Source organism: Lipotes vexillifer, unplaced genomic scaffold (genome assembly GCF_000442215.2).
Source record: "Lipotes vexillifer unplaced genomic scaffold, Lipotes_vexillifer_v1.1 scaffold835, whole genome shotgun sequence".
NCBI classification, from domain to species: Eukaryota; Metazoa; Chordata; class Mammalia; order Artiodactyla; family Lipotidae; genus Lipotes; species Lipotes vexillifer.
In genome coordinates, this window is record NW_006774135.1 from 2240569 (window position 1) to 2261319 (window position 20751).

Genomic DNA, 20751 nt, shown 5'->3' on the forward strand with positions numbered 1-20751 from the left:
GAGGGAGGGAGGGAGGGAGGGAGGGGATGTGTGGTGCGGCTGAGGGCAAAGCAGGTCGAGCCCAACAAGGGCCGCCCAGTGGAATGGAGGCATCACGGGAGGTGGTGGGAAGTGATCGGGAGGTGAGAGGGAGGCTGCTGTTTGATCTCTGGAATAAGGGCAGGAGAGGACCGAGGACAACGCCCAGGGTTCTGGAGCCTCACGGATGGGAGGGCGGTGTGGAGCCTGGGCCGCATTGGCTGGAGCAGCGGCTTGGACACTTCGGGGCAGGAGTCCTGCGTGCTGGAGGGTGTGGGTGGAGGTGACCACTGGGGAGTCTGGCACAGGTAGGGTTCAAAGTCAGGGCGGGGTGGGGCCCCACTCAGGGAGAGGGTCGGAGCCGAGCACAGGGAGAGACGCCACCAAGCAGACGAGAGGGGCGGCCTGGGAAGCGGGGGGAGGGGCAGCACGATGCTGGGAGGTGGGAGGTGACGAGGACAGAAAAAGGACGGGCCTCTGGGGACCTGGCAGGAGGCAGTCCCGTTCTGTGGCTGGGAGAGGACAGAGCTGAACTGGGAGCAGGGGGGCCCTGGGCTGGGGACAGAGCAGCAGCCTCTCCCTACCATGCGCAGAGAGGGTGCAAGGCTCTCGGGGCTTGGGGAGGGGCTGACCTTTCCAGAATGAGATGCCAGAGCCTGATTCAGGGGGACAGAGGGGTCGCCCCATCAGCCGGGCTCACTGGCCCGGCATCCTGCCCCTTCGCCAGGTTCTAGGTCTATCCCCGCAGCGCCAGCCCTCTGGCATCCCCACTTCCACGTAATACATCCCCCTCCGCCCCGCATGGGTGACTGTCCCTTCTCAGCTGGTGGAAAATCCACCCTTCCTTCCTTCTTTCATTTGGCCAGCACCTGGGAGCTGTTCCTGGGCCCCTCCTGCGGAGCCCAGCATCCCGCTCTTTAGGAGCCTGTGGGCCTGACCTGGATCGTGCTGGCCCCATGCAGCTCCCACTCGACTCGGAGCTAGAGGGTCCCTCCTGCGTTCAGTCCCCCATGGGCTCCCGGAGGGAGGGTTCTGCTCCTCAGAGCAATGTCCTGCCCTCGGCCCTGCGGCTCTCTGGCCCAAAGGCTTCCCCCTCTCAGACATCTGGGTCTAGACCTCCCCAGTGCCTGGGCAGGCGGTGGCACCTGCCTCGAGGAGCCCCACTGGCCCGGCCACCCCCCGCTGGGCTGCTTTTGTCTTCATCCTTGTCGTCAGCCTGTTCTGAAGCCCTGGTTCGATGCTTTTCCGCTGTCCCCTCCTCATGGGAGTTAAGCTCTGGAGGGTGCAGGTACGGGCTGCGTCTCTGTGCCCACCGCTGTCTCCCAGGGCCTGGGGGGTGCCCGGGAGATGCGTGTTGAAGGGCTGAGCTGCACCCCCTGCCGGGAAGCTGGTCCTGGCTTCAGAGCTGGAGGGAGGGGATGGGGTCGGCCCTCAGGACTCACTGAGTAAGTCCAGGCCGTCCCCAGTTCTGCGGGCTGCCCCCTCCTCCCCTCTGTGCCATCCCGCAGCACCCTCCCTGCCCCTTCATTGCACTTGTCACAATTGTCCCCACTGAGGAGGGCCGCCTCCCCATGACGGCCCCCTTGGTGTCCTCAGTGTCTGGTGCGGGCGGGGCGTGCTTAGCATCTGCAGGATGGACAGACAGACAGACAGAGTGATGGATGGATTAAAGGATGTCAGGGGACACGTGCCTCAGGCTCTGGGGGTGCAGGCAGGGGGTGAGAGGGCAGACCGCCCCCCAGTGGTGCTCAGGGAGGAGAGAGGAGCCCATACCCCTGCCGTACCCCTCGAGCTGGGCCTGTGACAGATCACCAAGCTCCCCACTTTCCTTCCAGGCCCTCAGCATGCTGGGAGGTGGGGCGTGGACTGGGCTCGTTTCCTGGTAGTTAAAAAAAAAATCTCTGCATCCCATGGGTCACCTGCCTGTTCCCTGGCAGCTCCGCAGAGCCTGGCAGGGGCATAGCCTGAGACTCCAGACCCCCTTGGCGGACCCTGCGGAGGCTCTGGGGTCCAGGCTGCGCCCTCACTGTCTCAGCAGCACCATCTGCAGGCGGAGGCTCCGGCTGCAGGTCCTGCAGACACACGCCTCCCTGGCAGACCAGCGCAAGGTGTGGAAAGTTCCACATGGCCCTGGCTAGGATTGGGCGAGGCCCCCGAGAGGAGAGAGCGTATGTGCATATTTTCAGGAGGAGAGGGAGCCTTTCCCCCCAAGCACAAGTCGAATCTTGTTGGCATTTCCATCCGTTTAATCACAGACTCCTGGAGATGCTGTGGGAAATACCAGCGGGATGGAGGTCCTGCTCCGAGTGGGACGGGTTATCTCCCAGCCAGAGCCTAGACGGCCTGTCAGTCACTTACCTCTGGGCGAGGTTGCACCCAAGCCCAGACATGCCTGCCAGAGAAGATCACGGAGTTGGAAGTTTCATTCTCTATTTTTTGAAAGTCTGGTTTTGGTATCCTCTGGGGAGCATAGGGATACTGGGGGTCAGAGCAGACAGAGAACGCCAGAGGAGGGGGCACCTGGCCGACCCTCCCCAGGTAGAGCCTCTGAGATCAGACCCCAGGGCCTCAAACCTGGGGTGACGGTGGTGACAAACAGACACATGTCTGCCCCGCTCTGACCCTAACCCTAACCTTTCCCCCCAGCACAGGGACAGGAGGAACTGGGCCCCGCAGGGTAGAAGCTTGGATTAGGAGGCGCTGAACCTGAAGTGGGAGTGATGGGCTGGGCGCCTCACTGCACGAGGTGACAGCTGAGCAGGAGGGGAACGGGGAGGCGCCACAGGGCAGGGCTCCCGGCAGAGTGCGGGGGGCAGGGGGGCTCCACCTGGTGACCTGTGCACCCAGCCCCCCTCCTATTTGGATCCACACTCTGGTCCCATGACAGAGACGCAGATAACACTACAGTAAGTCCCCTTACATACGAACCTTCGAGCTGCGAACTTTCAAAGACGTGAACGTGCGTTCTCGTGTCCAATCATGTAAGTTAGTTGAGGCGTCTGGCGTACATTGTACATCCATTTACATCGTACAGGATGCGTGCATCCTGTACAAGTGGGTGTGCTTTTGTGTACTTTACTGTACAGGACTGAAGAGAGCACAGTAGTGCGGTATCTTTATTTCAAGGCCAGGATGTCCGGAAGCAAGCGTAAAAGCGGCGGTGATGTAGCTGGTACTGTTGAGAAGCTCCAGGAGAGACAAGAGAAAGAAGTGACTGAAGAACCGAAGAGATTCACGACGCAGTAAATGGCAATGGGGGTTTTCTTTATCTGAGGAGGCGCTCTTAGGTTTTGAGTCACAGGACGCAAACGTGGAACAGTACGTGAAGGTTGCAGCAGCCGCTCAGAATGCAATCCAGGGCTACCGTGTCATCTATGACGAGAAAAAGAGAGCTACTACCCAGACATCCCTGGATCATTTTTTCAGGAGGGTAGATGGAATTGAATCCAGCCAGGAACCAGAACCTGCGCCATCAGCGTCAGGCGTGAGGGACATTGCAGCTCGCCCTCCGCCCCCTATTGCTGACGATCCTTCAGCTCTACCCTCCTCTCCCTCCTCCAGTCAGTAATTCTTCTTGCCTGTTCACTCGATGCCAGCCCCTGTATTCCAGCTGTCGTACTACACTACTGTACTTTGCAAGGGACTGTACTGTAAGATTAAAGATGTTTTCTTTTTTTTTTTTTTGTGGTACGCGGGCCTCTCACCATTGTGGCCTCTCCCGTTGCGGAGCACAGGCTCCAGACGCGCAGGCTCAGCGGCCATGACTCAGGGGCCCAGCCGCTCCGCGGCATGTGGGATCTTCCCGGACCGGGGCATGAACCCGCATCCCCTGCATCGGCGGGCGGACTCTCAACCACTGCGCCCCCGGGAAGCCCTAAAAATGTTTTCTTTATTTTTTGTGTTTGTTTTTTTTAAACTTTTTATTTTTTAGAATTAATTTATTTATTTGGTTGCACCGGGTCTTAGTTGTGGCAGGCAGGCTCCTTAGTTGCGGCTCACCAGCTCCTTAGTCGTGGCATGTGAACTCGTAGCTGCGGCATGCATGTGGGATCTAGTTCCCTGACCAGGGATCGAGCGTGGAGTTTTATCCACTGCGCCACCAGGGAAGTCCCTTGTGTTTGTTTTTTATGTATTATTTGTGTGAAAAGTATTATAAGCCTATTACAGCACAGTGCTATATAGCCGATTGTGTTAGTTGGGTACCTAGGCTAACTTTGTTGGACTTAACGAACAAATTGGACTTAGGAACGCGCCCTTGGAATGGAACTCGTTCGTTATGTAGGGGACTTACTGTATTTACCAGATTTCCAATGTTTGCAAAGAGGTCCCCTGCTGGACCACACGGCCAGGCCTTGCAGTGGACCTTGGGCAGCTTGGATGCCGGTGCACAGGCTGGCCTTGGGGGGCAGCCTGGAGCCTGTTCCCTCAGGGCTGTGAGGGCACTCTGCAGGCCCTGGTGCAGCGCTAGATGCATGGTGGGTGCTGCAGGCCGCAGGGGGAGTGGGGTGCAACAGACAGCACAGGGGTAGGCAGCATGGGCATGTCTGCTGGGACCCAGCAAGCTCTGGAGGGACGGAGGGAGAGAGGGAGCTGGGAGGAACTGCGAAGCCTCAGGCTGGTGGGTCACCACCTTGCACATCTGGGAAGGTCACGGGTAGATTTTGCTTGGAGCTGCATTTGGGCTTCTTGGGGTTTTTATTGGAAACATCCTCACTCCCCGTTGTCAGGGGTCTCAGGGAAAGCGTGGAGGACAGCGATAGGGCCTCCCCTTCTGGGGTCTCGAGGGTCCCCTGCCTGATCCTTGTAAGCCTGGCTGAGGTCCCAGAGTGAGAGGAGCCTTAGCGGGGAGCCCAGGCCAGCTGCCGCCAACTTGCTGGCTCTGCACAGAGCAGCCGGGGAGACCTGCTTCAGCTTCTAGAAAGAGCTGAGGGTCAAGGGTGTGAGATACTGCACGTGCTTAGCCAGGGTGGCCGTGGAGCATTTGCTGTGGCTTTGCAAAGGCGTGGACAGTTATTTTGGAGGCTTACGGCCAGAGGAAAAGGGATGCCCCCCCTCCCCCAGTTAAAAAAAAAAGCTTGATCCTTTAGTTCCTTTCAGTCTGGTGGGACCTTAAATACTGCTGCTCGCAGGACCCTCCTCTGTTAAAAACGCTTAGGCTGGGACTTCCCTGGTGGCACAGTGGTTAAGAATCCGCCTGCCAATGCAGGGGACACAGGTTCGAGCCCTGGTCCAGGAAGATCCCACATGCCGCGGAGCGACTAAGCCCGTGTGCCACAACTACTGAGGCCGTGAGCCACAACTACTGAGCCCATGTGCCACAACTACTGAACCCTGTGCACCTAAAGCCCGTGCTCTGCAACAAGAGAAGCCACCGCAATGAGAAGCCCGTGCATCACAACGAAGAGCATCCCCCGCTTGCTGCCACTAGAGAAAAGCCCACGTGTAGCAACAAGGACCCAACGCAGCCAAAAAAACCCCAAAACCCAAACCAAAAAAATAACTTCTCCAACCCTTTCATAAGAAAGAGATAAAAAGACCCAACCCTTTATGGAATAAAAAAGGTCCAACTTTCACCTATTAAAAAAAAAAATACAGGACCCTCCTGGAAGGAGCAGGGACACAGGTGCAGTCCTGGAAAGTGCCCCCCGGGGACAATCCTGGCTTCTCTAGAATCTGGCAATTCAGCCCCAGCCCAGTCCCACGGGCAAACCAGCGGCAGCATGGGCACCCTGGGACCCAGGGGGCAAGCGTTCTGCTGCTCGGCCACTGTCTCCAGGTCTCCCGGCCTCCTCTCGAGAACAGAGTAGGCAGTGGCCGAGCCATGCAGCCGGGCCACTTGGAAAAGGCAGGGCTGGAACAGGCCAATGGTGGCTGGGTGCCCTGGGATGGGCAGGGACCCCAGCACTCCCTAGAGGCAGGGAGCGCTGTCCCACAGGGCGGAACTACATCCCTGCCTGACGGGGAGGGGACAGCTCTTTGTCAGACTGTCCCCCTCCAGCCTGCCCTCTGCCAGAAGGGGGGCCATTTTAAAGAGCCAGAGGCAGGTCCTCTCCCCTCCCCGCCCACTGCCAGCTAGCTTGGCTCCTGTGGGGACAGGAGCTCTTGGTTAGCAAGCGCTCCTTGCCACTTCTCTCTCCAAGATTCGCCTCGCACGCTGGCTGTCCTCAAGGCTCCGATAAGGTCTGCAGCCGTGCCGTGGCGCACACTTTGGGTACCATGGACTGAACTGCTGGACAGCTGCCCGTGTGAGCTGCAGGTGTCCTGGACACTCAGCAGGTTCTTAATGCAGAAATAGGAGCTAGAATTGGAGGAAGGTGTCTGGATGGGTTGTACACTCTGGTGGAGAGAAATTAGCTTAGCAGGAGCCTCTCACCTCTGAGGTCGGAGCTTCCGTGCTGAGGAGAGGTTTCTCTCTCCTGACCCTGCTCCCTGGACGGTGGGGATTCTGTAATTACGTGTCTCATCTTGGGTCCCTGTTCACACTGGTTGCCAGTCTGCCCTTGCCGCCGGGCAGCCTCCTTTGCGTCTTCGAGTTGTCCTGTCATTTCTGTCCCTTGCCGAGTCCCTCCTGATCCTTTCTGGGCGAGGAGGGAAGGGTGCACTATGACCTACTGGATCATTCTCTGCTGAACTGAAGTTGCACTGTGGGGGGCATGGGCCCCAGCTGCCAGAAAAGGTCAAACCTCCCAGGGCGCCCCCCTCCGAGATGGGCCCTCAGAGCCCTGGGCAGGTGCCCTGAGTAATGGTCTTCTGACCACACCTTGAAAGAACATTAAAAGCGTGAAACCTCCATTTCTGCCAGAAATGCATAAGAATGAAAGATGAGTGAGCTGGCCTTCCCATGGCTTAGAAAAGAAGGAGCCAGAACCAGTGTTTCTGCGATAACCATGCATGTGGTAGCTCCCAGGACCGTGGCCATCCATGCCCACCTGGGGGCAGGTAGGGGAAGAGGGAGCCGGTAGGAACAACAGCAGACACGTCTATGCATTCCGTGTGTCGGGCGCCATTCTCGGCTTCTTAGTGTATTAACTGCTGGGCCCTCACAGAAGCCATTGGTAAAAGGTGAGCAGGGATGCGAACCCACATGGGTATGCATCATCATGTTACTGAACCCAGAGAAGCAGCAGAGGAAGTCCTTGAACACCAGAACAGGTGGAGAGAGCCTGGGTGGCTTCAGGGAGGAGGTGATCCTTGAGAGGTGGTACAGGTAAGAGAGACAGTATTGGGAGTGGGTGACTAGCACGAGAAAAGGCCCTGTGGTATGGACCTGAAGTGCTGAAAGGAGGCCAGAAGCTGGGGCTTCCTGGGAGCTGTTATCACTGCCCAAAGGCAAGCGAGTCCTGTCTTTCCAATCTTTGTGTCCTTGCGGCCGGGACAGACAGCTGCTTCCTGAGTCAATGTTTGAGCTCCGCATTCCCCAGCTGCCCCCGCTTGGCCTGGCTTCAAGTCCCCTCCACTGGGTGAGGCAGCCTGAAACCGTGAGCCTTTGGGGACATAACCAGAGTCGTTTTAAATTTTACTGACAAGTTTTTCTGTTACCACGTTCAGTAAAAAAAAATAAGTTTTACTCCGGAGAGCACTTATGGTACCTAAATGTAAATCTGTGCTGGGTCCCCTGACTGCGCGTCGCAGCCCGTCTGTACTGTCCTTGTCTAATCTTAGCGTCCTGGAGCCTTGCTGAAGGTGGTCATGGATGCAGGGAGGCTAGAGATTAGGAGGGAATGGGGACACAGACTGTCAAAGACAGTTTATTTCCCAGGTACATCCCCCAAAATCATTTGAGATGGTTTACAAATTCTATATAGTTAATCACATAAAATGGGATACTTATAAACCCACAAAATCCAGCTCACAACGAAAGGGTCGACCTGATGAAGCGGGAAGAGCCCAGGCCCTGGAGAAGGCTGGCTGGGACGGCCATCTGTGGGGGTCAGAGGAGGGTGCCGGGGAGCCGCCTCCCTGCCCTCACGGGGAGCTGGCCGGCCCCTGGGCACTGGCAGGGGTGCTGGTTGGCACAGTGTGGTCACTGCCACGAGGGTCTCCTGGAAAGGCTGCCATGGGCTGGAGCTGCCTTGGGCCGCAGAGTGCACCCAGCACAGGAGTGGGTACAGTGGGCCTGTGTGATTCGGGGGGCCTGCTTGGGAGTTCCAGGGTCTGGTTCATTCAGCCTGGAGTTTCTGAGCATCCAGTCTGGGGACCTGTGTGTGGGAAGGCCTGCAGCAGATCTGCAGGGACTGGGCAAGAGGCCCCTGAGGCTGGGGGCTGGGGACATGGTGGCGGGGCTGGGGGTGGGCGGGAACTGGACCCCGGGGCAGCCCCCTTTGGACCTCTCCCCGCAGCTCCTCGGGAAGCCTCCTCCTTTCCCTGGGACTCCGGAGGCTTTGGCAGCGGCCGAGCGGGATGTCCGTTCAGGGGTGGGACCCCCTCAGCCCCTCCCCATTCAGCCTCCTCCCTCTGCAGATGGGTGGCCGCAACTTGAGGTCTAAGCCCGGTGCCCCATCCCCGCGCGTGTTCTGGGCCCTGTGTGAGAGCACACGTGTGCACATGGCCCCCCAGGAGGGCCCCAAGGTGCGCCCTTGCCCGACACGGAGCAAAAATAGGCCACTCTGGATTCCTGCCTGAGAGACGCTGACCCCAGGAGCAAGCCTGGCTGCCCTGCGGAGGCTGGGACGTAAACCCAGGCACACGGTGTGGGTTTGCAGACGGCCCGCACCGTGAGGGCAGTCTGACCCCCCTCCCCCGGCCCAGCATCTTGCTCTAAGTTGACAGAGAGCCTCAGAACAGTTTGTGGAGCAAATGGATGGACCGCCTTGGAGGGGCTGGAGAGAGGGGCCCCCAGGGGACCGTCCTGCCTCGCCAGAGGCACTGAGATCTGAGAGGGAAGCCCGAGACCCTGTCCCAGAACTCCAGCCCAGCGTACTGGGCGTAGGGGCCTCTGAGGCTCAGAGGCAGGCCTGGCGCTTCCGGGGATGCTGGGGAGAGGCCACCCGCTGGCTCCCCGACTCCTGCTCGCTTGCGGCCCTCCTTGGGTCGGGCCCAGGAGCCCTGCACGCGCATGTAGGCACATGTGGGCCGCCGCGGGCCAGGCGTGCCCCAATCGGCCCACTCTCTTGGGAGTTCTTATTGAAAGCCAAACAGACCAAAAACGTCCTGGTTTTGCCTGAGTTCCTCCCTGTTGCCAAGTGGGTCTCGTCTCAGCTTCTGGGGACCTCTGGTTCTGGAGAACCCCCTACCCCTGCCGCCTTGGGTGCAGCCGCCTTGGGCACGACACTGGCCTCCACACTGGCCTCCCCTGGGGTCCAGACTCCCCTGTTTAGCAGCTGGGTCTGGGTGGGGGTTGGCCCCAGCAAAGCTCCCTGCCTGGCCAGGGAGGAAATGCAAAGTTCCCTGTGGGTAAGGAAGGAAGGGCCTTTCAAGGTGAGGATGCAACACTTCCTAATCTGCGGGGTCCCAGCTGCGCTCAAAGCCTCAGGGAAACCAGGGGGACAGACATCTCTGCTGTCTCGCTGTCTCTCCATCTCTCCGGGTGCGGGCAGGGGTGTCCCTGGGGAAGCAGGACGGAGGGTAGGAGCGGCGCTGGCGGTCTGCCCTGACAGCATCCGCCCAGCACAAGGCTAGTGTCATCAGGCTCCCGGAGAGAAGGGGGGCTTCCCAGGCCCCCAGACCACAGGAGGCCCCTGAGCCTGACACCTTGGAGGGCTGGAGCGAGAGGAGAGGAGATGGGACCCTCGCTGGATGAGGGATGCAGCGGTCCCACATCTCATTAGGACTCCTGTGCCGGGCCGGCCCGCTGGAAGCCTCCAGGCTCCCTCTTGCTTTGTGGCTGCTGGGCGTGGAGATCCTATCAGCCCTGCTCCTTTTGGTTCAATGACTAATTCCCTGGCACTCGCCTCAGATCTGTAAAGAATGTGGACAAGTTAAAATCTGAACACGGTTGTCGTCGTGGGGCTGCCTCCCCCTTCCCCTGAACTGGGAGGCAGGGGCAGTTTGCTCTGCTGGCCTGGGCCGTCCTCCTGTTGGGGATGGAGCCGGGGGGACAGACATGAAACCCCAGGCTGGGCTGTCCTTGCTAGGGATGTGGAAGGCTCCCTGCAGCCCTTGGTGGAGCGAAAGGGAAGACCCTCCAGAGGGGTCATGCTCATCACCTAGAAGAGAAAGGAGATCTCTGGGGGTTGGGTTGGCAGGCTGGGACCCCCTCCCCCCAGGACCCACCAGGTTCTCAGCCTCCTGCAAGTGGGAGAAGCAGGCTCACATCCCGTCCTCATTCCTGGGCATTTGTATGGTGGGGTGGGGGGCATCCTGCTGCCTCATGCATCTATCTATCCACCCATCCCTCCCTCCCTCCATCCATCCATTCATCCACCCATCCATCCATCAACCATCCGTCTATCCATCCATTCATCCATCCCTCCATCCCCCCCTCCATTCCTCCATCCCTGTGCCCACTTGCTCTCTCATTCAGCAACCCTCCTGAGTAACCACTATGTAATGAGAAATGCACTACAACCCCAAAGGACGTGCTAATAATTAATAATAATAAAAGCAATAACAATAATTACAGTTGCGAGTCCCCTCACTGGCCACTGATGGAGGACCCTGTCCAGTGCCGGCCGTCCAGTAGAAATGGGATGCAAGCCACACATGTAACGTTGCATTTTCTTGTAGCCACATTAAAAATGGTGAAAAGAAACAGTGAAAATAATTCAAGAATTTATTTTGCTTTTCCCAAACTATGCTCATTTCAGCAAGTGATCAATATGAAATTGTGAATGAGATATTTTATTCTATTCTTTCCATTGGCACTAAGTCCTTGGAGTCTGTGCCCTTATGTCCACAGCGCAGCTCAGTTCACACTGGCCACGTTTTCTGTGCCCGTGCAGGGGTACGTTGATAACCCGTGGGACAAGGTCTGTCGGGTCTGAAGTCCAGTGGGGAGGCGTAAGTGGGGGGGGACGCAGAGCACTGCCATCCCGGAGCAAGGGGGTGTGAAAGCACGTGGGGCCCCCACCCGGGCCCTCTGGAGGCGTTGGCTGTCACTCCCCTCACGCCCACAATGGCCCGGGCCAGGAGAGGTGAGGCTTGGCCGGGTCCCTCAGTTGTTTTTATTGAGTTATAATTGGCATACCACACAATTCACCGACTTAAAGTATACAATTCAGTATTTTTAAAATATATTCACAAAACAGACTCAGAGACTTAGAGAACAGACTTAGAGTTGCCAAGGTGGGGAGTGCAGGGTAGGGAAGGATTGGGTGTTTGGGATTAGCAGTTGCAAACTATTATTTACAGGATGGACAAAAAACAAAGTCCTACTGTATAGCGCAGGGAACTATATTCAATATCCTGTGATAAACCATCATGGGAAAGAATATGAAAAAGACTGTGCGTGTACGTGTATAACTGAATCGCTTTGCTGTACAGCAGACGCTAGCACAGCATTGTAAATCAACTATCCTCCAGTTTAAAAAGTTCACAGGTATATGGACCCATCACCACAGTCCATTTGAGAGCATTTTCATGGCCTCAGAAGGGAACCCTGCACCTTAGCTGTCACCCCGAAGCCCCACCCCAGCCCTGGCCGCCCCCCATCTGCGTCTGTCCCTGTGGGTTTGCCATCCCTGGACTTTCATGTAAACGGGAACCGTATGGCGTGTGAGCTTTTGTGTCGGCGCCTTCGTGTGGCGTGTTTTTGCATTTCCTCCGGGCTGTAGCATCAGTAGTTTGTCTCTTTCTGATGGTGGAGGAATAACATTCCGTGGCACGGACTCGGCAGTCTGTTTATCCACCTGCAAGGCAGTGGGCACTGAGCCCCCTTCGTCTTCCAGGTGAAGGCTCAGGAAGTTAGCAAGGCCTTTGAGGGGACCTCCGACCAGGGAAGGTGGCCTTAGTGGGGCGGGGAAGTGGGGTCTGCCCGGCAGGGGGCCCCCATCCTACTGGTGTTGGGGCCCTAGGTTTACAGGGTTGGGGGAATGGCCCTGGAGGTTCAAATAGAAAAGCCTGAGAGCCACCCAAGGGATCTGTCAGATGGCAGTTTCGGCCAGGGCCTTGTGCCAACACCCTGACGGCGTTGCCCAGTCTGGCTGTCCCCAACGGGGAGGGCGTGGGGTCGGGCCTGACGGCTGATCTGCACTGGGTGGCAGCTGGCCGTCAGGGCTGGAGCATCTGAGGGAGGCACGGTGGGGCAGGAGGAACGGGGCCGGGGTGGGGGGGCGGGAAGTGGCTTTGGTAAGACTTAGCCGCCTGTCATCCATCACCTGTCACCTCCCTCCCCCTCGGTCATCACCTGTGCTGAGCTTCCTCCAGGCTGGGCAGACCTCAGGAGAGAGTTTCCCTCCCCAGGTCGGGAGGGGGCCCGGGGGGGCTCTGTGATGTGGACACGGGTGTGCCTCCGGGGTGCCGAACTGCAGGGGCCTCTGGGTTATGGAGCCCAACCCTCCTGACATGCAAGAGGGGGCTGAGCACCGGGGTCGCCCCACGGCCGGGGTTCTCCCCACCATCCAAGGAACTCGAGGGGACAGAGTGCTTGCCTCTCGGAAGTGGGTGCAGAGCAAAGGGGCCCCTCGCCCGCTGTCCGGTCTGCCTCTCCCCTCCAACCCGCTAAGGGGACTCCAGGCCCTCTGCCCGCCAGATGCAAGTCCCCCCAGTTCACGGACCCCTGGCGTTGCCATCCGCACACCAAGCCTCAGTCTCCGCATCTGCACATCGGGGGCAGTAGCGCCCGCCTTCCCTCCGAGCCTGGCTGGCACAGGAGCTGTTTAAACATTTGCGGTTAGAGCAGGTCTGGCCCGTGTCAGCTACTGTGTCACCCTCCTGTTGGAAGCCTCCTGATTGCGAAGGTGGGTCTTCCCTGCCAGCCCTCCAGGGGAGATCTGCTCTGCCCTGGATTCAAGACGCTGAAGCATGGGCCGGTGCCCGCCCCCTCCCTTCCTCGCTGGGGCCTCCCTTAAGCTCCTGGCAGGGGCTGCTGGTCCGGACCCCACAGAGGGTGACCCAGGGGACACGCCCACACCATGAGGCTAAGAGCTCCTGTTCCTTCTGTGTGTGGCCCCGGAGGGGGCTAGGCTGCCAGTGCCCTGGGGTGGGCAGAGGGTATGGACCAGGCAGAGCTGCTAGCAGGGGGAACTGGGGGTCGTTCAGGTGTGGATGGATGAAGGTAGCCTGTTGTCGTACAGAGGCCCTTCGCAAGTGGCCTCAGCCACCGTCCTTCAGCCCCCAGCTCTGTCCTGCCACCTACAGGGCTGAACCGAGGGGCCACATCTGGCCTCCCAAAGCCTCTTGGGCAGACAGCCCCTGCACCGGAGCCTGGGGTGTGCCCACCCTGCGCTCTGGGGCCGCCCTCTGCCCTGCTCCCGGGGGTGGGGTCTCCCCAGCTTGAGCTGTAACGGTGACGGCAGGAGGCGTGGCTCCCTGGGCCGGGTGCTGCCCCTGGGGAGTGCAGCTGGGCACCCAGGGTGTCAGTCGGGGCTGGGAGCCGCCCCCCCCCAGCAGGCTGGTCCCCTCCAGGTGTGCTCGGCGGAGCCCCAGGAGCCCAGGCACTGGGAGGCTGATGGAGAGGGGAGGGTGAGGTGAATATGTCAGTTTATCCCAACACAAGTAGTGACCTGTCGGGTGCCCCCCCACCCCACCCCCCCACCCCCCCACCCCGAGGAAATATTTGGGATGACTGAGCTGCTGGCCCTTTAAGGCTCCTGTAACAGGACACCTCCCCGACGGGATGGCTTCCACTCTCCAGCCTGACTGTGTGTCTCCCCCTTCCCTCCTCCCCTTCCTGCCAGTCCCAGTTCCATTTGCTGAGCAGCACCATGGACCAGATGAGCAGCCGCGCGGCCCCGGGCAGCCCCTACGCCCCGGAGCACGCCGCTAGCGCTAACGTGCCCACCCACTCGCCCTACGCGCAGCCCAGCTCCACCTTCGACACCATGTCGCCCGCGCCTGTCATCCCCTCCAACACCGACTACCCCGGCCCGCACCACTTCGAGGTGACCTTCCAGCAGTCGAGCACAGCCAAGTCGGCCACCTGGACGGTGAGTGGCGCCCCGGCTCCGGCGGTCACCTGTGGGGCGCACGGTGGGGAGGGCTGCCCGCGACCTTGGCACCCAGGGATGGCACCGTGCACATTCGCGTCCGCTCAGGGCTCCCACCCGGCCGGGAGGCGGGTCTCGGGGCCGGACAGTCTGGGCATGCCGGCCCCTCGGACGGCCGCGTGGCCAGAGTGGGCCAGCCTCCCACAGGGCCCCAGAGGAGATGGACATGCCCCTCCCCCCGGCGAAGACAGAGGCAGACCCTTCTCACGAGGACTGTCCGGCCGGCATCCCTGAGCTCAGTGGGGGCTCTGGCTTGAATCCTGTCCTGGATGGGCAGCAGGCTCACAGCTCTGACAACTGGAGCTGTCTGAGGCTGGCGCCGGGGCCCACGGAGGCCACCTCCTCCAGGCAGTGCAGGGCTGGCCAGAAGTGTCTGTTGTAGGCGGGTTTCGGCTTTGCCCACTCCCTCTCTGGGTTGTCATCTCCAAGCATGGGTGTCAGGGAAGGAGCCACAGTGCCGCGGACCCCAGGTCCTGCCACCGTGCCCTTGGGAACAATCTGCCCCCCCCCCCCCGTCGAGATGGTCGAGATTTTGCCAAGCTTGATAACATCTCACACACCCACAGCTGCTCCCCGAGAGCTGTGATTTGCTATTGCCCTAAGCTCTTTGAGGTTGTGTAAACCCTTGAAACTGCCTGCAGCCACGAGGTAGAATTTACTATTGTCCCATGTTAGAGTCCAGGACTCCGAGGCACAGGGAGGGGAAGTGGCCTGCTCAGTGTTATGCAGGTGGTAAGTGGGGGTACTGGCACGGGAACCTGGTGGCTGGCTCCTGCGGCTGTGCTCCCAACCACTGAACTGCACTGTCCATACTGCGGCTGGGAGAGGGAGGTGCTGTGTGATGTCCCCGCTAGGGCAGAGTAAAGGGTTAGGGACACCAAGACCCCCCGATACACTGCCGGCTTGCCTCAGAGCCTAGGGCACTGGGCAGGAAAGGGTGCGCCAAGGACCCTCCAGGTCTGCTGCCCGCCCGCAGGAGGGGAGAGTGAGCCTGGCTCTGGTGGTCTTGGCCTGGGGCCACATCACCTCCTCTGGGAACAGCAGCTCCGTGCTCACTCCGGGCCCCTGGGAAAGGACCCTGGAGCAAAGGAGTCCATGCAGGGTGGATGCACTCCCTCTTGCCCCCGAGGGAGTGCCGAACTGGTGACACCGAGGTCCTGCCGCTTTGAGAACCAGTTCCCACTGTCCCCACTGCCCTGCTGGCCAGGCTGTGGCTCTCCCACACTCCTGGGGTGGCCAGAGGTGGGGCGGAGCGGCAGGCAGCCTGGACGGCCCCCTGCAGCTATCTCTGGTTCTTGCTTGAGCCGTGGGCTCCTGCAGCTGTTGACCCATCGCTGAGTCAAGGCTCAGACTGACTCCAGGGCTTCCAGTGGCCAAGAGGGGCATCTGCTCCCGTCAGTGCCCAGATGTCCTCATCTGGGAATTTTCACTCCATCGCTCCATTGGTGGAGGTGATAAGGCTTAACCGGGATTGGCTTATTTAGAGGGGTCGGTGCTGGCATCTTCATTATTTCCTTGGATGATGGGGGTGGGGGTGGGCTGCCATGGAGCCTGGTCCTCCTGGACAAGGTTGTTTAGCCAAAGCTGCACCTGCAGGGGCTTCTTTATTGCCTGTGGGGTCCTGCTCCCCACACCCCTGCTTTGAGGTCTGGCCCTCGAGGCATCCCTACACTTGCACATCTCTAGTGACAGGAGGCTCACTACTGCCCCTATTCCACATTCTGACTTTCTCCCTAAGCCCTTTCTCTCCCTTCTAAGGTGGGGGGTCCCAGTCCCTCCTTCACTGACGTTCTGTCATCAGGGCCTGAGTTGCTGGCCCTGTAGGAGTCCTGGCAGGCAGCTTGGGGCAGGGGCGGTCCTGGCTCTCTTCCTGTCCATTGTTTGAGGATGCTGATGGGGTCTGTAGCATCTGGGGGGCTTTGAGCACCTGGGATGGTCTGAGCTGGTCCTCAGGGAGGGACGGGAGCTGCCCCCTCCTGGTTGCCTCCACCACCCCCTGCCAGGTGTGTGGCCTCAGGGCTGGAGGGGCTCATGGCTTGGTCACAGTTGTGCTGGCCCTAAGTGGCCCCGTGGGGTGGCCTGTTGTCCAGGACGGAGGCAGCGCAGCGGCCGCACCAGAGGGCAGGGGAAGGCTCATTTGTCCGAGCAGTTGTGTCTCCAAGCCCCAGCCCCGCTTCCCCCGATGCCCGAGCAGTGGACACCTCCATCCCAGCCTGGGCACCTCCACCTGCACCCCCGCTGAAGGCTCGCGGAGTGGAGATGAGGAGAAGGGTGCTGCTGTCTGTGCCCAGACGCCCTCCCCAGCCCTTCTCCATGCGGGGGTGGAGGTGGGACAAACATCCATAATGAGATTCGTGGCACCTGGGCTCTGGGAGCAGACCCCACCCCTGCAGGCTCCCTGCCTTGCCCGGGGCGGGGTGGGGGACAGGGGGCCGGCTCACGGGGTCCCCTGGGCATCCCGCCTGCTTGCAGCTCTGGGGGCCTGGCTGTGCGGGCGCTGCCCAGACTTGCCGCCCGGGCTTGCCCTCCGGGCCTCCGCGCCGTGCCGTGTGCGGCCCCGCTGCGCCAGCCGGCTGGTAACTGATAGATAATTCGTATTTTTCTCAAGTGCAGTTCCAAACTGACTGCTGCCTTCTCTCCTCTTCCTGCTCAGGAAAAACACCCTCAGCAGCCCCCAAGAGGCCGCAGCTGTTAATGGGGTCTTTGGCTTCCGCTTGGCCAAGGCCTCCTGGGAGTCCCCCCAGCGCCGGGCGCTTCATCTGCTTTGACCCGTGTCCCTCGACAGCTCTCACGCCTGCATTCTTTGGGGGCAGAGGGGCCTGGAGTCCTCAGCTCACAGGCGGGTGTGCACGTATGCGTGCACGCAACACTCGTACATGCATGCACAAACACGAACACGTGTGCAGACATGCACACATAGGCAGACACGCAGACACATGTGCAGACATGCCCACATGCGGACGCTGTACACGTGTACTTGCGCACACAGGCCCGCAGGCCCCTCCTGGTCGCTGCCCAGGGTTCTGACAGCCCCTCCCCTCCCACAGGAGTCAGGAGGAGGCGGGTAGCAGGTAACTGAGCTGCCGGAGGAGGGACCTGTAGCCAGGAGCAGGGGCGGGATGAGATGGCACTCTGGCTAGCGGGGTCACCGTGTCACAGGGGGTTCTGTTACGCCCCGCCAGCGTTCGCTGTTTGTGAGCGTCCTGGCTGAGGCTTGTTCCTTTCGGGGCTGTCTGGGCTTTGGAGAGAGACAGACGCCGTGAGAGATCACAGCTGTGAGCAAGGGCCCGGCACCCCTGGGCACTGATGTTCTTTGGGCCGGTGGACGGGTGGAGCCAGGACAGGGATGGCAGTGCCAGGTGCCTGGGTCCCTGTTCCACACCCTCCCTGGGACATGGCGGGGTTGGCCTCTGGGCCCTGATGGCCACTCCCATCCCGGGGACCCCCGTGGGTTGCCAGTGTGGGGCCTGCTCCCAGCCTGAGCCTCTCCAGGGAAGGGGCTGTCCTTGATGTTCTGGAGGTTTGGGGAGGGGCTCCAAGGTCAGCAGGCAGGCTCGGTGTGGTTGGAGCCCTGGCCCAGCTGGGCATCTGTGGGCGCCTCGGGCAGACTGGGTGGCACTGCTGCTGACGGCCCTCAGGGCAGGCTGCCGTGAGGCGAGATGGCGCGGGTACGCACGGGTGCGAGGGCACACAGCTTGTCCCTGGGGGCCTCCAGCCCGCCCCCAAGCCTGAACACAGCCCCCTGAATGACCTCCAGCTGCCCCCACATCCGACGGGGTGTGTGTCCATCCGTCTGTCCTGGGGCCGAGCTGGCCCACGTGATGTGAATGCCCTCCCGTCCCACCCCTGCCCCAGGAACACGTGGGAGGGGGCCTGGGAAATGCAAAGGCTCTACGAGGGCTTCCTGGGTAGAACGTGGCTGAGTCAACGCTAATGGATTCGGGAGAAAACTTTCCAGCCCCTCGGAGGTTTGCAAGTAGGAAAATAATAGTGGAGGTGTCCCAACATGATCGCGGTATCAATTGCATTATCCTAAAAGTTTATGGAATGCATAAGTGGAATTAATACCTTTTACTGGCACCAGAAGCAATTATATGTATTTGAAGCTGAGGGAAGAGTCCTAACAGTGTTCATTGTAGATATGAACCTCTGAGTGTTCAGGGGAAACTGGGGAGAATCTTCAGCAACCCTTGCCCTGTGTGGAGCTGCGCGGGGGGGCGCTCCCTGCGGCTGGTCCTGGGGGGGTCAGTGCCCCGGCTCGCGGCCCGAGGTGGGGGTCCCCTCAAGCAGCGGGGGAGCCCTGCGCCTGGAGGTCACAGAACTCAGCCTGGGGGGCCCTGAAAGGGGCCCCGAGTCCCTGCCGCCAAGGGGTCCCAGGGCAGCCCCCCTCCTCCCAGCCCTGAGGTTCTTGCAGGGGAGGCGAGGGGAGCCCCCAGGGACAGGGCTCCATCTCCCAGGTGCGGGGCTGTGGGCAGGTCATGATGCAATAGATGTTTTACCAAGAGTCCTCTCTTGTCTGGGGCTTGTTTCCAAATTGGACACAGCTCTGTGGATTCTAAGGTGTCTGGCTGGTGCGCAGACAGTGCCCTTGCAGGGCCCCTGCGTGGGTAGCCCCCCCGAGCACCCCGGTACATGTTGTAGGCTCTCGTGTCCTACTCAATTTACGGATAAGGAAACTGAGGCTCGGGAGGGCAGGTCCCTGCTCAAGGTCGCTCGTCAGCAAAGGGTGGAGTGGGGGTCTGAGCCCCGGCAGCCTGACCCCTGGCTTTCATCATGCAGCTTGTGGGGGGCACAGCCTGTGCCCCTCTGGACCACCCCCCCAGGACCCAGTGGACCAGTGGTGAGGGGGGCTGACCCCTCAGAGGTCCAGGGCCTGCCCTGGTGGGGTGCACCTGGGCCCAGCAACCTGCGACTACTGTTTGTCAGTGGGTGAGTGACAGCTGCCACTGGGCGGGGAGAGTCTGCCCAGTTCGCCTTTGCAGCCTGATTTTTATTGGCTGATGAAGATTCCTTTATCCATATTCCTCTATTATAAAGAGCACTTTATAATTACAATGCTCCAGGGCTGACCAGGCTCAGAGGTAAAGTAGCTGCGGCCGGGAGGGCCTGGGACCCGTCCCCCTTCCTCTTTTCGCACCTGAACCTGGCCCCCTGTTCCCGCCCCACCCTCCGGTGCCCTTAGCCCCCTCTCTAGCTGGGAAAATGAGGCCCGAAGGGGAGCTCTCGCCCCAGCTTCTCCTAGAGCCACTGCTGCAGCCAGGGGGTCCTGAGTGCCCTGGACCTTGGCCCTTGGGGGAGCAAGTTGGAGCTTGGCTTCTGAGCTGGGTGGGTCCCTGCGCTTGGTTGTCAGCGAAATCTGCTATGGGGTTTTCTCAGATCCCAACCTTGGAAGCCAAGCTCAAGTTCATGGATCCCAGGCCCTGAAATTCCACCGGCCACGATCGGGGCTGTGAGTGTGCTGCAGCTCATTCTAGGGCAGGAAGGTCCCCATGAAAGGTGCCCAGGGTTCAGTGAAGTGGGCAGTCAGAGGCTGTTGGGGGAAACACGCAGTGGCCTGGAGGCAGGCTCCCCCAGGATCGGAGACCTGCCCAGGGCAAGGCGCCCCCTTCCTCCGTGGGTCCCCGTGTTGCGAGGGGGCAGCCAGTGCCTCCAGGGCCTCGGAGAGGATGAACCAAGGTGGTGCTGATGTGATGGGAGCCGCCATGTGCTGTGGGGTCAGATGTGTAGGAGCCAGCACTCCCTGACTCAGATGCTTCGCTGGATATTTACAGGTTCCAGTGAAAACTTCGATGGCAGCCAACTGTACTAAAAGCTGAAAAGTGACCACCCCTCGTGTCCAGGGCGTGCAGGTCCCCGGGGGCTCCTCTCCTGCTGGCCGGGAGTGGAGTTGATTTAGTGAAGAGATGCACTCACTGCTTCCTGGCTGGAGGGCGTGGCTTTACCTGTGGTCCTGAGCTGGGGAATTACCTGCAGCTGCCATGGCAGGAAGGTCAGAGACAGGAGGGCCCATCCTCAGGGCTCCCGTCGGGGCTGACACGATGGCCCTCCGGAGAGGCCACCTTGAGTATCTGCTATAGCTGCTGCCACAGCCTGGCCTCCCCTCCCGCCATCCCCCCTGCCTCCTACCGCTGGTCCAGCCCCAGGCCATCTGGAAGCTTCAGGGCGCTGGGGGAAGGCATTGCCCACACTGGACATTGGTCGTGTCCAGAATGGCGGGCCCACAGGCAGAGGCTCCTGGACTGTCCTGTGAGTGGAAGGTGCCCACTGACCCTTGCAGTCACCGTGCTCACAAGGCCAGGTCAGCTCAAAAGGCTGCAAGTGGGATGGGGTGAGCGTAGTGGGGACCTCCTTCCCCTGGCCATCAAGGGGGCCCTCCCGGGGCTGGGCAGAGCTGGGCTGGTGGGCAGCCTCCCCACGCTGCCCCATGCCGGGCAGTTCTGAGGCCCAGCCCACAGCCCTGCTGGCTGGGTTCTTGCCAGAGTGCTTTCTCCACGAGGCCAGCTGGGGGATGCCCCCTGCAGCAGGGACGCCGGTCTTCAAAGGAGGCCAGGACAGGCAGGCTCTCCAGCTGGCAAAGTCAAGCTTGTGGGCAGAGGGGCCGTGTTTGGACCTGGCTGAGGCTGAGCGTGGTGCTTGGGCTATCGACGCT

General features: G+C 60.5%; 1 protein-coding gene across 4 annotated transcripts in view; it reads left to right on the top strand.

Annotated features, from left to right (window-relative positions):
• TP73 (tumor protein p73) overlaps positions 1-20751 on the top strand; it is a 47298-nt gene that overhangs the window by 13979 nt on the left and 12568 nt on the right. For all 4 annotated transcript variants that reach the window (XM_007448954.1, XM_007448956.1, XM_007448957.1 and 1 more), the window contains exon 3: positions 13794-14042. In XM_007448954.1, coding sequence (XP_007449016.1) covers positions 13794-14042 — 249 coding nt within the window. The remainder of the gene's footprint in view (positions 1-13793; positions 14043-20751) is intronic.